Source organism: Schistocerca cancellata, chromosome 5 (assembly GCF_023864275.1).
Source record: "Schistocerca cancellata isolate TAMUIC-IGC-003103 chromosome 5, iqSchCanc2.1, whole genome shotgun sequence".
Classification (NCBI taxonomy): Eukaryota; Metazoa; Arthropoda; class Insecta; order Orthoptera; family Acrididae; genus Schistocerca; species Schistocerca cancellata.
In genome coordinates, this window is record NC_064630.1 from 493,198,949 (window position 1) to 493,216,514 (window position 17,566).

General features: G+C 42.6%; 1 protein-coding gene across 3 annotated transcripts in view; it reads left to right on the top strand.

The window, feature by feature from the left end:
- The window catches only part of LOC126187703 (serine/threonine-protein kinase N), a 347,916-nt gene that overhangs the window by 238,541 nt on the left and 91,809 nt on the right, over positions 1–17,566 (top strand). For all 3 annotated transcript variants that reach the window (XM_049928946.1, XM_049928945.1, XM_049928947.1), the window contains exon 8: positions 10,730–10,817. In XM_049928946.1, coding sequence (XP_049784903.1) covers positions 10,730–10,817 — 88 coding nt within the window. The remainder of the gene's footprint in view (positions 1–10,729; positions 10,818–17,566) is intronic.

The window sequence follows — 17,566 nt, forward strand, 5'->3', positions numbered from 1 at the left end:
AACAATCAGTTTAATAAGCCACAGCTGCAAAATACTAACACGAATTTTTTTACAGACGAATGGAAAAACTAATAGAAGCCGACCTCGGGAAAGATCAGTTTGGATTTCGTAGAAATACTGGAACACGTGAGGCAATACTGACCTTACGACTTATCTTAGAAGAAAGATTAACGAAAGGCAAACCTACATTTCTAGCATTTGTAGACTTAGAGAAAGCTTTTGACAATGTTGACTAGAATACTCTCTTTCAAATTCTAAAGGTGGCAGCAGTAAAATACAGGGAGCGAAAGACTATTTACAATTTGTACAGAAACCAGATGGCAGTTATAAGAGTCGAGGGACATGAAAGGGAAGCAGCGGTTGGGAAGGCAGTAAGACAGGGTTGTAGCCTCTCCCCGATGTTATTCAATCTGTATATTGAGCAAGCAGTAAAGGAAACAAAAGAAAAATTCGGAGTAGGTATTAAAACCCATGGAGAAGAAATAAAAACCTTGAGGTTTGCCGATGACATTGTAATTCTGTCAGAGACAGCAAAGGACCTGGAAGAGCAGTTGAACGGAATGGACAGTGTCTTGAAAGGAGGATATAAGATGAACATCAACAAAAGCAAAACGAGGATAATGGAATGTAGTCGAATTAAGTCGGGTGATGCTGAGGGTATTAGATTAGGAAATGAGACACTTAAAGTAGTAAAGGAGTTTTGCTATTTGGGGAGCAAAATAACTGATGATGGTCGAAGTAGAGAGGATATAAAATGTAGACTGGCAATGGCAAGGAAAGCGTTTCTGAAGAAGAGAAATTTGTTAACATCGAGTATAGATTTAAGTGTCAGAAAGTCATTTCTGAAAGTTTTTGTATGGAGTGTAGCCATGTATGGAAGTGAAACATGGACAGTAAATAGTTTGGACAAGAAGAGAATAGAAGCTTTCGAAATGTGGTGCTACAGAAGAATGCTGAAGATTAGATGGGTAGATCACATAACTAATGAGGAAGTATTGCATAGGATTGATGAGAAGAGAAGTTTGTGGCACAACTTGACCAGAAGAAGGGATCGGTTGGTAGGACATGTTCTCAGGCATCAAGGGATCACCAATTTAGTATTGGAGGGCAGCGTGGAGGGTAAAAATCGTAGGGGGAGACCAAGAGATGAATACACTAAGCAGATTCTGAAGGATGTAGGTTGCAGTAGGTACTGGGAGATGAAGAAGCTTGCACAGGATAGAGTAGCATGGAGAGCTGCATCAAACCAGTCTCAGGACTGAAGACCACAACAACAACAACAACTTATTGGAGGAGAATTTGACATTGCAACAAATAGTTTATTGCTCTAGGAAATATTTTAAGACGTATAGTATGTGAAGATTGAACAGTCTTCTTTACATGACAACATTTTAAAGTAGTGATATGATTTATTAATAATGATTTGGTGGGTTGTCTCTCTTTTTTTTTAAATTTCTTTTTATTCGTCCTGTCATATTTTGACCTCAATAAGAAGATAATAAATTCAACTGGGAGGAGCACACCACAGAACTGCTGAAGCGTCTTGACAAATCTCTGTTTGCAATGCGAATTTTGTCAGATGTAGGGGATATAAAAATGAAAAAACTGGCATACTATGCTTAATTTCATTACATGTCATATGGATGTAGGCTGCAGTAGGTACTGGGAGATGAAAAAGCTTGCACTGGATAGAGTAGCATGGAGAGCTGCATCAAACCAGTCTCAGAACGGAAGACCACAACAACAACATATGGGATTATTTTTTGGGGTAATTCATCAAGCCAAGCTAAAGTTTTCCGGGCACAAAAACGTGCAGTAAGAGTTATATGTGGTGTGAACTCGAGAACATCCTGCAGAAGCCTGTTTAGGGAACTAGGGATACTAACTACTGCTTCCCAATATATTTATTCCTTAATGAAATTTGTCATTTAAAAGTATATAACTTTTTGAAACCAACAGCTCAATTCATGGAATCAACACTAGAAATAAGAATAATCTTCACAAGGTTTTAAAGTCACTTAGTCTTGTACAAAAAGGTGTGCATTATTCAGGAACACGCATTTTCAATAACTTGCCAGCAGCCATAAAAAGCTTAACAACCAATGAAATTCACTTTAAGAGAAGCCTAAAGGATTTATTGGTGGCCAATTCCTTCTACTCCATTGATGAATTCCTCAGTAAAACCAACTTATTTTTGTGTGTATGTGTCTATATTCATATCATCAATTTGAACCCAACAGTTACGTTTGTTATTGTCACTGTTGCATTTCGAAATCTTTTCTGCCATCTTACTTTCTCTTTCTGTTGTTGCAAGTAGTTTCACTTTGTATTCACCTTCTCCTTTTTACCATAATCTACCATACAATTTTATCCTGCCTATATATACTCAATAATACATAACCAACTTCCAAACCATAACCAAAAAAAATTTTTTTCCGCTTTCAACACTACCGCTGCTATAAAATCCACCGTTGAACAGTTCCTTTCACCTATTAAACAACCATTTCGGCTAGTTCTAACAACTTTCACTTTATTTCCATTTCTGTTTTTCCCACATCACTGATCATTTTTAGCTGCTTCCCACAGGTTTTTATGTCATTATTTCTTCATCAGACAATTGTTAGCCTCATTTTCATAATCTGCCACCACAAAACCGCACCTTTTAATACATTTACACACAGTTTTTTCGAAATTTTCCCAAATTTCTCCACCCTTTAACGTGTTTTGGCGACAACACAACCACCTAACCTTTGTGCACATCGTTGGTTACCAACCCAAATTAAGCACAGGATCAACATAGCTCATCTTTAACCAACACTTTTTCGACTTTTTTCACACCAGATCTCCAGTTGCTTTTTAGTTCACCTTTATCTCTCCCCATATGTTTTTATTTTCATTTTCATTTCAGCCTCATGTTACATTTTCCACCTTCTAGTACCGTGTCACTCTCACAACATCCCCACAATGACCCCATTAAGTTTTATTATCATTCCCTCCACAAACATGTCCTCGCCCTAGCCAGATTACGCTCCCATATTTTATTTACTCAGGCTTGTCTTGAGATTTGGCATTACCCCCAAAGGCCTCACACTTAAAGTTCCCATCTCTGGCTGTAACCCTTCTTTCCATCAGTCCCTATACCAGTTCCAAACTGAACAATCCATAGCCCTCACCCACCTAATCCTTCACCTACACATCAACTCAGCCAGTGAACACACCCGTCAACTCCTCTCCTCAATCTTTCCTCTCCCACATCCACGCCGGCTGTTCAGAGCATCCTCCTACAGGCCAACCGCAAATTAGAACGGCATGCCACCCTCCACCTCAAAAAAATATCCAGTCTCCTGGTTTCCCACCTCTGGAAAGGCAACTCACTCACCCTCCACAACCTTTCCAACAAACCTCAACCTCCTCTCATTCCACACAGACCCAGTCTCTCCCATCTACTCAATCTCCCACTTCCAGCTCCACTCCCCCCAAAACCTCAAAATTCTAGTCAGCACAATCTGGAACCACAACACCCCAATTCGGTAGTTAACCTTTCCTCCAAACCTCTCTCCCAATCCGAAACCTCTGTCCTATCCGAAGGCCTCACCTTCAACCCTACTCCCAGATTCAACCAAACAGCCCTTGTCAGAGATTTACTATCCTACACTCGTACTCTCTGCTGGAAATATCACTTTGCCATGAAGAAAAATAATCCTAATCCTACTCCTAATGATCCAACTCCCCAAGACACTATCCTAATTGAACCCTGCCTGGAACAGTTCCGTCCTCCGTCACAGCGGGACCCACCTCCTCTTCCTCAAAATCACCCTCTCCAAACCTTCCAGGAATTTCTCACTTCCAGCCCTGCCTCTCAATCCTTCTTAAAAAAACATTAATCCTACTCCTAACATCACTACTGCTGAAGCCCAGGCTATCTGTGTTCTGAAGGCTGACCGATCCATCGTCATTCTTCCGGCGGACAAGGGTTCCACGACCGTGGTACTCGATCGTCGGGAGGGAGTGTGTGGCTGAAGGACTGCGTCAGCTTTCAGACACCACCACATACAAAGTTTGCCAAGGTAATCCCATTCATGATGTCCAGGCGGAGCTTCAAGGAATCCTCAGAACCTTAGGCCCCCTACAAAACCTTTCACCTGACTCCATCAACCTCCTGGCCCCACAGACACCGCGCACCCCAACCTTCTACCTACATCCTAAAATTCACAAAGCCAATCATCCCGGCCGCCCCATTGTAGCTGGTTACCAAGCCCCCACAGAACGTATCTCTGCCTATGTAGATCAACACCTTCAACCCATTACATGCAGTCTCCCATCCTTCATCAAAGACACCAACCACTTTCTCGAACGCCTGGAATCCCTACCCAATCTGTTACCCCCGGAAACCATCCTTGTAACCATTGATGCCACTTCCTTATACACAAATATTCTGCATGTCCAGGGCCTCACTGCGATGGAGCACTTCCTTTCACACCGATCACCTGCCACCCTACCTAAAACCTCTTTCCTTATTACCTTAGCCAGCTTCATCCTGACTCACAACTTCTTCACTTTCGAAGGCCGGACATACCAACAATTAAAGGGAACAGCCATGGGTACCAGGATGGCCCCCTCGTACGCCAACCTATTTATGGGTCGCTTAGAGGAAGCCTTCTTGGTAACCCAGGCCTGCCAACCCAAAGTTTGGTACAGATTTATTGATGACGTCTTCATGATCTGGACTCACAGTGAAGAAGAACTCCAGAATTTCCTCTCCAACCTCAACTCCTTTGGTTCCGTCAGATTCACCTGGTCCTACTCCAAATCCCATGCCACTTTCCTTGACGTTGACCTCCATCTGTCCAATGGCCAGCTTCACACATCCGTCCACATCAAACCCACCAACAAGCAACAGTACCTCCATTATGACAGCTGCCACCCATTCCACATCACACGGTCCCTTCCCTACAGCCTAGGTCTTCGTGGCAAACAAATCTGCTCCAGTCCGGAATCCCTGAACCATTACACCAACAACCTGAAAACAGCTTTCGCATCCCGCAACTATCCGCCCGACCTGGTACAGAAGCAAATTACCAGAGCCACTTCCTCATCCCCTCAAACCCAGAACCTGCCACAGAAGAACCCCAAAAGTGCCCCACTTGTGACAGGATACTTTCTGGGACTGGATCGTACTCTGAATGTGGCTCTCCAGCAGGGATACGACTTCCTCAAATCCTGCCCTGAAATGAGATCCATCCTTCATGAAATCCTCCCCACTCCACCAAGAGTGTCTTTCCGCCGTCCACCTAACCTTTGTAACCTCTTGGTTCATCCCTATGAAATCCCCAAACCACCTTCCCTACCCTCTGGTTCCTACCCTTGTAACTGCCCCCGGTGTAACACCTGCCCATGCACCCTCCCACCACCACCTACTCCAGTCCTGTAACCCCCGAAGGTGTACACGATCGAAGGCAGAGCCACGTGTGATAGCACCCACGTGATTTACCAACTGACCTGCCTACACTGTGAAGCTTTCTATGTGGGAATGACCAGCAATAAACTGTCCATTCGCATGAATGGACACAGGCGGACAGTGTTTGTTGGTAATGAGGATCAGCCTGTGGCTAAACATGCCTTGGTGCACGGCCAGCACATCTTGGCACAGTGTTACACCGTCTGGGTTATCTGGATACTTCCCGCTAACACCAACCTGTCAGAACTCCGGAGGTGGGAACTTGCCCTTCAGTATATCCTCTCTTCCCATTACGCACCAGGCCTCAACCTCCGCTAATTTCAAGTTGCCGCCACTCATACCTCACCTGTCATTCAACAACATCTTTGCCTCTGTACTTCCGCCTCGACTGACATCTCTGCCCAAACTCCAAACACTTTGCCTTTACAAAAGTCTTCTTGTGTCTGTGTGTATATATATATATATATATATATATATATATATATATATATATATATATATATATGGCCAGCTTCACACGTCCGTCCACATCAAACCCACCAACAAGCAACAGTACCTCCATTATGACAGCTGCCACCCATTCCACATCAAACGGTCCCTTCCCTACAGCCTAGGTCTTCGTGGCAAACAAATCTGCTCCAGTCCGGAATCCCTGAACCATTACACCAACAACCTGAAAACAGCTTTCGCATCCCGCAACTATCCGCCCGACCTGGTACAGAAGCAAATTACCAGAGCCACTTCCTCATCCCCTCAAACCCAGAACCTGCCACAGAAGAACCCCAAAAGTGCCCCACTTGTGACAGGATACTTTCTGGGACTGGATCGTACTCTGAATGTGGCTCTCCAGCAGGGATACGACTTCCTCAAATCCTGCCCTGAAATGAGATCCATCCTTCATGAAATCCTCCCCACTCCACCAAGAGTGTCTTTCCGCCGTCCACCTAACCTTTGTAACCTCTTGGTTCATCCCTATGAAATCCCCAAACCACCTTCCCTACCCTCTGGTTCCTACCCTTGTAACTGCCCCCGGTGTAACACCTGCCCATGCACCCTCCCACCACCACCTACTCCAGTCCTGTAACCCCCGAAGGTGTACACGATCGAAGGCAGAGCCACGTGTGATAGCACCCACGTGATTTACCAACTGACCTGCCTACACTGTGAAGCTTTCTATGTGGGAATGACCAGCAATAAACTGTCCATTCGCATGAATGGACACAGGCGGACAGTGTTTGTTGGTAATGAGGATCAGCCTGTGGCTAAACATGCCTTGGTGCACGGCCAGCACATCTTGGCACAGTGTTACACCGTCTGGGTTATCTGGATACTTCCCGCTAACACCAACCTGTCAGAACTCCGGAGGTGGGAACTTGCCCTTCAGTATATCCTCTCTTCCCATTACGCACCAGGCCTCAACCTCCGCTAATTTCAAGTTGCCGCCACTCATACCTCACCTGTCATTCAACAACATCTTTGCCTCTGTACTTCCGCCTCGACTGACATCTCTGCCCAAACTCCAAACACTTTGCCTTTACAAAAGTCTTCTTGTGTCTGTGTGTGTGTATATATATATATATATATATATATATATATATATATATATATATATATGGCCAGCTTCACACGTCCGTCCACATCAAACCCACCAACAAGCAACAGTACCTCCATTATGACAGCTGCCACCCATTCCACATCAAACGGTCCCTTCCCTACAGCCTAGGTCTTCGTGGCAAACGAATATATATATATATATATATATATATATATATATATATAGAGAGAGAGAGAGAGAGAGAGAGAGAGGGAAACATTCCACGTGGGAAAAATCTACTCAATCTCCCACTTCCAGCTCCACTCCCTCCAAAACCTCAAAATTCCAATCAACACAATCTGGAACCACAACACCCCAATTCAGTAGTTAACCTCTCCTCCAAACCTCTCTCCCAATCCGAAACCTCTGTCCTATCCAAAGGCCTCACCTTCAGCCCCACTCCCAGATTTAACCAAACAGCCCTTGTCAAAGATTTACTGTCCTACACCCGTACTCTCTGCTGGAAATATCACTTTGCCACGAAGAAAAATGATCCTAATCCTACTCCTAATGATCCAACTCCCCAAGATACTATCCAAATTGAACCCTGCCTGGAACAGTTCCGTCCTCCGTCACAGCGGGACCCACCTCCTCTTCCTCAAAATCACCCTCTCCTAACCTTCCAGGAATTTCTGACTTCCAGCCTTGCCTCTCAATCCTTCTTAAAAAACCTTAATCCTACTCCCAACATCACCACTGCTGAAGCCCAGGCTATCCGTGATCTGAAGGCTGACCAATCCATCGTCATTCTTCCGGCCGACAAGGGTTCCACGACTGTGGTACTTGATCGTCGGGAGTATGTGGCTGAGGGACTGCGTCAGCTTTCAGACAACACTACTTACAAAGTTTGCCATGGTAATCCCATTCCTGATGTCCAGGCGGACCTTCAAGGAATCCTCAGAACCTTAGGCCCCCTACAAAACCTTTCACCTGACTCCATCAACCTCCTGACCCCACCAACACCCCGCACCCCTACCTTCTACCTTCTTCCCAAAATTCACAAACCCAATCATCCCGGCCGTCCCATTGTAGTTGGTTACCAAGCCCCCACAGAACGCATCTCTGCCTACGTGGATCAACACCTTCAACCCATTACATGCAGTCTCCCATCCTTCATCAAAGACACCAACCACTTTCTCGAACGCCTGGAATCCCTACCCAGTCTGTTACCCCCGGAAACCATCCTTGTAACCATTGATGCCACTTCCTTATACACAAATATTCCGCATGTCCAGGGCCTCGCTGCGATGGAGCACTTCCTTTCACGCCGATCACCTGCCGCCCTACCTAAAACCTCTTTCCTCATTACCTTAGCCAGCTTCATCCTGACCCACAACTTCTTCACTTTTGAAGGCCAGACATACCAACAATTAAAGGGAACAGCCATGGATACCAGAATGGCCCCCTCGTACGCCAACCTATTCATGGGTCGCTTAGAGGAAGCCTTCTTGGTTACCCAGGCCTGCCAACCCAAAGTTTGGTACAGATTTATTGATGACATTTTCATGATCTGGACTCACAGTGAAGAAGAACTCCAGAATTTCCTCTCCAACCTCAACACCTTTGATTCCATCAGATTCACCTGGTCCTACTCTAAATCCCATGCCACTTTCCTTGACGTTGACCTCCACCTGTCCAATGGCCAGCTTCACACGTCCGTCCACATCAAACCCACCAACAAGCAACAGTACCTCCATTATGACAGCTGCCACCCATTCCACATCAAACGGTCCCTTCCCTACAGCCTAGGTCTTCGTGGCAAACGAATCTGCTCCAGTCCGGAATCCTTGAACCATTACACCAACAACCTGAAAACAGCTTTTGCATCCCGTAACTACCCTCCCGACCTGGTACAGAAGCAAATAACCAGAGCCACTTCCTTATCTCCTCTAACCCGGAACCTTCCACAGAAGAACCCCAAAAGTGCCCCACTTGTGACAGGATACTTTCCGGGACTGGATCAGATTCTGAATGTGGCTCTCCAGCAGGGATACGACTTCCTCAAATCCTGCCCTGAAATGAGATCCATCCTTCATGAAATCCTCCCCACTCCACCAAGAGTGTCTTTCCGCCGTCCACCTAACCTTCGTAACCTCTTAGTTCATCCCTATGAAATCCCCAAACCACCTTCCCTACCCTCTGGCTCCTACCCCTGTAACCACCCCCGGTGTAAAACCTGTCCCATGCTTCCTCCCACCACCACCTATTCCAGTCCTGTAACCCGGAAGGTGTACACGATCAAAGGCAGAGCCACGTGTGAAAGCACCCACATGATTTACCAACTGACCTGCCTACACTGTGAAGCGTTCTATGTGGGAATGACCAGCAACAAACTGTCCATTCGCATGAATGGACACAGGCAGACAGTGTTTGTTGGTAATGAGGATCACCCTGTGGCTAAACATGCCTTGGTGCACGGCCAGCACATCTTGGCACAGTGTTACACCGTCCGGGTTATCTGGATACTTCCCACTAACACCAACCTGTCAGAACTCCGGAGATGGGAACTTGCCCTTCAGCATATCCTCTCTTCTCGCTATCCGCCAGGCCTCAATCTCCGCTAATTTCTAATTTCAATCTGCCGCCGCTCATACCTCACCTGTCTTTCAACATCATCTTTGCCTCTGTACTTCCGTCCCGACTGACATCTCTGCCCAAACTCTTTGCCTTTACAAATGTGTGCTTGTGTCTGTGTATGTGTGGATGGATATGTGTGTGTGTGCAAGTGTATACCTGTCCTTTTTTCCCCCTAAGGTAAGTCTTTCCGCTCCCGGGATTGGAATGACTCCTTACCCTCTCCCTTAAAACCCATATCCTTTTGTCTTTCCTTCTCCTTCCCTCTTTCCTGACGAGGCAACCGTTGGTTGCGAAAGCTAGAATTTTGTGTGTATGTTGGTGTTTGTTTGTGTGTCTATCGACCTGCCAGCGCTTTTGTTTGGTAAGTCTCATCATCTTTCTTTTTATATATATATATATATATATATATATAAATATAATAGAGGGAAACATTCCCTATATTTGTGTGTGTGTGTGTGTGTGTGTGTGTGTGTGTGTGCGTGTGTGCGCGCGCAAGTGTATACCTGTCCTTTTTTCCCCCTAAGGTAAGTCTTTCCGCTCCCGGGACTGGAATGACTCCTTACCCTCTCCCTTAAAACCCACATCCTTTCGTCTTTCCCTCTCCTTCCCTCTTTCCTGACGAAGCAACCATTGGTTGCGGAAGAGTGAATTTTGTTCATTGTAAATAAGTATTATAGTAGTTGTATTACATGTTTATTACCTTATAAATAAATAAATAAATAAATAAATAAATAAATAAACAAACTTTTTAATTTTAAATTCAGTGCATTAGTATTTGTAAAATGACTCTTTCATACAGTGTTCATTAAAAAATGACGATCATTCCGCTTGGGACTTGTGGAATGGTACATTAGCTTATTTGTTTTAGTTGTAAATATTTGTTGTGTATTGTTGTTTTTCTGACATGTTCCACATCCTGGAGGACCTCCTCACTACGGATCAATTGAAATGAAAGTAAATCTAATCTAATCTAATCACACAAGTTTGATCTAATTTTTAAGCATTTCATACGAATTTCTGTGTTAGTGTACTGTGTTATGTCCTAACTGATCAGTGAAAAGGTCTTCTTTCCCGATAAATAATATTACATAATGTTTCAGATGAAATCATGGCAGTCATTAAACTGGATAATCAAACAGTTGCTCAAACCAATTGGCGGCCTTGTTCACAGCAAGCATGGGATCAGAGGTATGTTAAGTATTTTAAAATAAAAGGAAATAAGTGGAATGTTATATCTGTGTTATATCTTTCGACTTAACTAAAAAACGCAAAATGCCATGCCTGTCCTGACAATTGCACTCAGTTGATATTGTCAAATATGTTACTTCTTGCTTTACCATTCCCTGATTCTAAACTTGTGTGATAATGTAAGTTACGTTATTGCAAGCTGAGTTGACAAAAAATTGTATGTTTTTAGTTACACCTATGTTAAAACATCACAGTTGTATGTAATTGTTTTATTGACCATTATTGCAAGTTGTCTGTTACATTGTTTAAGTATCAGTAGATACATGCTATAGAATATCTTTCACTCGCTTCTTTTTTTCTACTTTGGTGACTATATTTTCAACAAGCTTATGAAAAATCGTGCATAATAATTCAGTAAATTAATATATATATATATATATATATATATATATTTGACAAACTTTTACTGCAGTGTAAAAAAATAGTTTGATATTTAAAGTCTCCCCCCCCCCCCCCATGACCAATGGACCTTGCTGTTGGTGGGGAGGCTCGCATGCCTCAGCTAAACAGTTAGCTGTACCATAGGTGCAATCACAACTGAGTGGTATCTGTTGAGAGGCCAGACAAATGTGTGGTTCCTGAAGAGGGGCAGCAGCCTTTTCAGTAGTTGCAGAGGCAACAGTCTGGGGGGTTGACTGATGTGGCCTCGTAACATCAACCAAAACGGCCTTGCTGTACTGGTACTGTGAATGACTGAAAGCAAGGGGAAACTACAGCCGTAATTTTTCCTGAGGGCATACAGCTTTACTGTATGGTTAAAAGATGATGGCATCCTCTTGGGTAAAATATTCCAGAGTTAAAATAGTCTCCCATTCGGATCTCCGTGCGGGGACTACTCAGGAGGGTTTTGTTATCGGGAGAAACAAAACTGGCATTATAGCAAAGATAGACATGGAGCCCATGCCCACCACAGCAGTACAAGGTTATAAACCAACTAGCTCTCCAGATGTTGAAGAAATGTATGATGCGATAAAAGAAATTATAAATGGAAATTGATAGTAGGAAAAGGAAGAGAAGGAAAAATAGCAGTTAAATATGTACTGGGGGCAAGGAATGAAAGAGGATGCTGCCTGGTAGAATTTTTCACAGAGCATAACTTTATCATGGCTAACACTTGGTTTAAGAATAATCAAAGAAGATTGTATTTGTGGAGGTGGCCTGGAGACACTCGAAAGTTTCAGATAGATTATATAACTGTAAGACATTTCCAGGGCCAGATGCGGTCTCTGGCCATAATTTATTGGTTATGAACTGTAGATTAAAACTAAAGAAACTGCAAAAAGGTAGTCATTTAAGGAGGTGGGACCTGGATAAACTGAAAGAACCAGAGGTTGTAGAGAGTTTCAGGGAGAACATTGGGGAATGGTTGACAAGAACAGGGAAATACAGTAGAAGAAGAATGGATAGCTTTGAGAGATGAAGTAGTGAAGGCAGCAGAGGATGAAGTAGGTACAAAGATGAGGGCTAGTAGAAATCCTTGAGTAACAGAAGGGAGATCGAATTTAATTGATGAAAGGAGAAAATATAAAAATGCAGTAAATGAAGCAGACGAAAAGGAATACAAATGTCTCAAAAATGGGATCAACAGGAAATGCAAAATGGCTAAGCAGGGATAGCTAGAGGATAAATGTAAGGATATAGAAGCATATATCACCAGGGCAAGACAGACACTGCCAACAGGAAAATTAAAGAGACCTTTGAAGAAAAGAATGAATATCAAGAGCTCAGATGGAAAACCAGTCCTAAGCAAAGAAGGGAAAGCAGAAAGGTGGAAGGAGTCTATAGAGGGTATATACAAGGGCCATGTACTTGAGGGCAATACTATGGAAATTCAAGAGGATGGAGATGAAGGTGAAATGACATTCATGATACTGTGTGGAGAAGCACTAAAAGACCTAAGTCAAAACAAGGCCCCAGGAGTAGACAAAATTCTATTAGAACTACTGGTAGCCTTGGGAGAGTCAGCCATGACAAAACTCTTTCATCTGGTGAGCAAGATGTGTGAGACAGGCGAAATACCTAATACTAATATACTAATTCCAATCCCTAAGAAAGCACGTGTTGAATGCTGGCCGTAGCGACCAAGCGATTCTAGGCACTTCAGTCCGGAACTGCGCGACTGCTACGCTCGCGGATTCGAATCCTGCCTCGGGCATGGATGTGTGTAATGTCCTTAGGTTAGTTAGGTTTAAGTAGTTCTATGTTCTAGGGGACTGGTGACCTCAGATGTTAAGTCCCATAGTGCTCAGAGCCATTTGAACCATTTGAAAGCAGGTGTTGACAGGTGTGAACATTACCGAACTATCAGTTTAATAAGTTACGGTTGCAGAATACTAACACAAATGCTTTAATGATGAATGGAAAAACTGGTAGAAGCTGACCTCAGGGAAGATCAGTTTGGATTCCATAGAAATATTGGAACATGCCACCCTACGACTTATCGTAGAAGATAGGTTAAGAAAAGGCAAACCTACGTTTCTAGCATTTGTGGACTTAGAAAAAGCTTCTGACAATGTTGACTGGAGTGCTCTCTTTCAAATTTTGGAGATGGTAGGTGTAAAATGCAGGGAGTGAAAGGCTATTTACAATTTGTACAGAAACCAGATGGCAGTTATGAGTCGAGGGGCATGAAAGGGAAGCAGTGATTGAGAAGGGAGTGAAACAGGGTTGTAGCTTATCCCCAATATTATTCAGTCTGTACATTTAACAAGCAATAAAGGAAACCAAAGAAAAATTTGGAGTAGGAAGTAAAATCCATGGAGAAGAAATAAAAAATTTGAGGTTTGCCGTCAACATTGTCATGCTGCCAGAGACAGCAAAGGATCTGAAAGAGCAGCTTAACAGAATGGACAGTGTCTTGAAAGGATGATATAGGATGAACATCAACAAAAATAAAATGAGGTTAGTGGAATGTAGTTGAATTAAATCAGGTGATGATGAGGAAATTGGATTAGGAAATGTGACACACAAAGTAGTAGAAGAGTTTTGCTATTTGGCAAGCAATGTAACTGATGAGGGTCGAAGTGCAGAGCATATAAAATGTCAACTGGCTGTTGAAAAGAAAGAATTTACCAAGAAGAGAAATTTGTTCACGTTGGCTATAGATTTAAGTGTCAGGAAGTCTTTCCTGAAAACATTTGTATTGGGTGTAGTCTTGTATGGAAGTGAAACATGGACAGTAAACGGTATAGACAAGAGGAGAATAGAAATGTGGTGCTATAGAAGAATACTGAAGATCAGATGGGCAGATCACATAACTAATGAGAAGGTACTCAATAGAATTGGGGAGAAGAGGTGTTTGTGGCACATCTTAACTACTATAAGAAGGGATTGTTTGGTAGGACATGTTCTGAAGTATCAATGGATCACCAATTTAGTATTGGAGGGAAGCGTGCAGGGTAAAAATCATTGAGGGAGACCAAGAGATGAATACACTAAGCAGATTCAGAAGGATGTAGGTTGTGGTAGTTATTCGGAGATGAAGAGGCTTGTACAGGATAGAGTAGCATGGAGAGCTGCATCATCCCAGTCTCTGGACTGAAGACCACAGCAACAGCAGCAGCAACACAACAACAGTAAAAAAGTTACATGAATATTTTGTGCATGAATCAGTAATCCAAATTGGCTGTACAGGCAAAATAATGTAGACATTCCAACGAGTTGAAGCTCAAATGAAGTTCATAGTTACACAGTTATTTGTCACATGAATAAAAAAGTCAAGTTATTGTACTGCAGCAAGTATAGAGACACTGTTACAGCTATTACAAGTTCACAGGCTATTAAATACCCCACAAAACATACGTAATAGTCTTTGAAACGGTATAGACAAGAGGAGAATAGAAATGTGGTGCTATAGAAGAATACTGGAGATCAGGAAACGGAATTATGATGCTGAAAATGAGACTCTGGTAAATCTAGATAGACAGCAAAATACTTCAGTTTCTAACCTTGTAAATACTAAGATGTTCCAACACAGTTCAAATTTGCTGCAGAAGTGAGAGTAGAGTATTTGAGAGAGAGAATGTGTAGTCCAGACTAAATTTTGTCTATGATAAATAGTGTTTTTCTGCTCAAATTTTCGACCCCCACATCAGAATACATAACTTTTTTTGCATGTTTAGACAAGTGTAAATGACTGAGACTCAGTGCTAATAAGACAGCACTGAAATTTTTCAGAAGCTGAGTCCTTCCAACAGCAGGTGTATTGTGCAGGAAGTACAACTTACCGTTAGATAATTTATCATTCCCTAAAGAGTTTACTTTCAGTGCTGAATTCTGTTCACTTGAAGAAGGTTACACATAGCCTCCAGTGACAAAAAGATCTGTTGATTTGAGTATCTCATTATGTGCCTCTTTGGTTAAAGTAGAGCTCTGATTGGCCCAGTCAGCATCAAAATAAAGTTAAAAAAATGAAAAAATGAAAAAAAGAACTGAAAATGTAAGTGTCTGCTTAATTTTCTGCATCTGTGCAGCTTGGTGTCTAGGCATATTCTGCCCTGTAAAATGGTAGGTTCTTGGCAGCATTTGGGTGGGCTGCCTATGCTCTCACCATGCAGTTAACTAATTTTTGCAGTCCTGAAGATCAACGTTAGTGGCTGTCAGTGATCTCTCTCTCTCTCTCTCTCTCTCTCTCTCTCTCACACACACACACACACACACACACACACACACACACACACACACACACACACACGAAAAAGCAATGTTATGCTGGTAATGTGAATGACTGAAAGCAGTCAGAAACTAAAGCTGTTATTTTCCAAGGGCATGCTCCAATACTTAATGGTTAAATGATGGTGGCATCCTTTTGGGTAAAATACACTCATCCAGAAAAGTTTTGCATCACCTCGGTTCCAAGAGTTTCGCAACCTGTACAGAAAATTGGAATAGACATCAACATAAACATCATTTCCACTGTTTTTATTGCTCATGAAAACCACACATTGCGTGTTGTACTACCATACAGTGAGACCTTCAGAGGTGGTGGTCCATATTGCTGTGCACACTGGTACCTCTAATACCCAGTAGCACGCCCTCTTGCATTGACGCATGCTTGTGTTTGTCATGGTACACTATCCACAAGTTCATCAGGGCACTGTTGGTCCAGATTGTCCCACTCCTCAATGGCGATTCGGCGTAGATCCCTCAGAGTGGTTGGTGGGTCACGTCGTCTGTAAATGGCACTTTTCAATCTATACCAGGCAAGTTTGATAGGGTTCATGTATGGAGAACATGCTGGCCACTCTAGTCCTGAAGGAAGTCATTCACAAGATGTGCACAATGGGGGAGTGAATTGTTGTCCATGAAGATGAATGCCTCGCCAATATGCTGCCGATATGGTTGCACAATCAGTCGGGGGATGGCATTTACATATTGTGCAGCCATTATGGCACCTTCCAAGAAGGCATGAGAGATAGTTAAAGAGTTTCAAAGAGAGCATTAAGCGATGACTGACTGAAACAGGAGTAAGTACAGCAATAGAAGATACAAAGGATAGCCTTGAAAGACGAAATAGGTAGACAGTAGAGGATTAAATACGCAAAAATATAAAATGAGTAGAAAACCTTTTAGTGCATGCTACATTGAATCTAATTAACTAATACAAAAATGAGGCAGATGAGGCGTGCAAAAGAGAAAACAAACATCTAAAAATGGAGGTTGATGTGAAGTGCAAAATGGCAAGCAGGACTGCCTTAACAAGAAACATGCATAACTAGGGGAAATATAGATGCTGCTTGTACAAAAATTAGGAAGATATTTAAAAAAAAAAAAGAGAAGCAGCTGTATCAATATCAAGAGCTCGGATGGCATGCTGGTACTGAGCAAAGAAGGGAAAGCTAAAAGATGGAAGGCGTATGTAGAAGGGGTGTACAAGGTAAATGAACTTGAAGATGATGATATAGAAATGGAAGAGGAAGTAGCTGAAGATAAATTGCCAGGTATGATCCTGCGAGAATAATTTGACAGAACTCTAAAGACATATGTTGAAACAAGGCTTCTGGAATGGGTTACATTCCCTTGCAACTGCTGAATCCTTTAGGGGGCCAGTTGTGACAAAATTAGTCCATGTGACACAAGATATACAAGACAGGTGAAATACGTTCAGACTTCAAGAAGAATGTAATAATTCCAATTCCAAACAAAGCAGGTGTGAATATTACTGAACGGGTAGTTTAATAAGTAATGCTTGCAAAATACTGACACACATTATTTACACGAGAATGGAGAAACAGTTAGAAGCTGAACTCAGGGAAGACCAAATTGTGTTTAGAGGAATGTAGCAACGTGCAAGATGATACTGATCCCAAGGATTGTCTTAGAAGATGGGTTAAAGAAAGGCAAACCTATGTTTGTAGCAGTTATAGAAATGGGAAAGCTTTTAACAGTGTTGACTGGAATGCAGTCTTTGAAATTCTGAAGATAGCAGGGATAAAATACAAGGATCGAAAGGTTGTTTACAACTTGTACAGAAACCAAACTACATCTTTAAGAACTGAACAACATCAAAGGGAAACCTTAATTGAGAATTAAGTGAGACAGGTTTGTAACCTATCACCGATGTTGTCCAATCTATATATTAAGCAAGCCACAAACTAAAAAAATTAACAGGAGGTGTGAAGATCTTCAAAGAACTGTCATCATTATGACTGGTGAATAGTAGTCTAGTGTACTGCTTAGTGATCAAAATT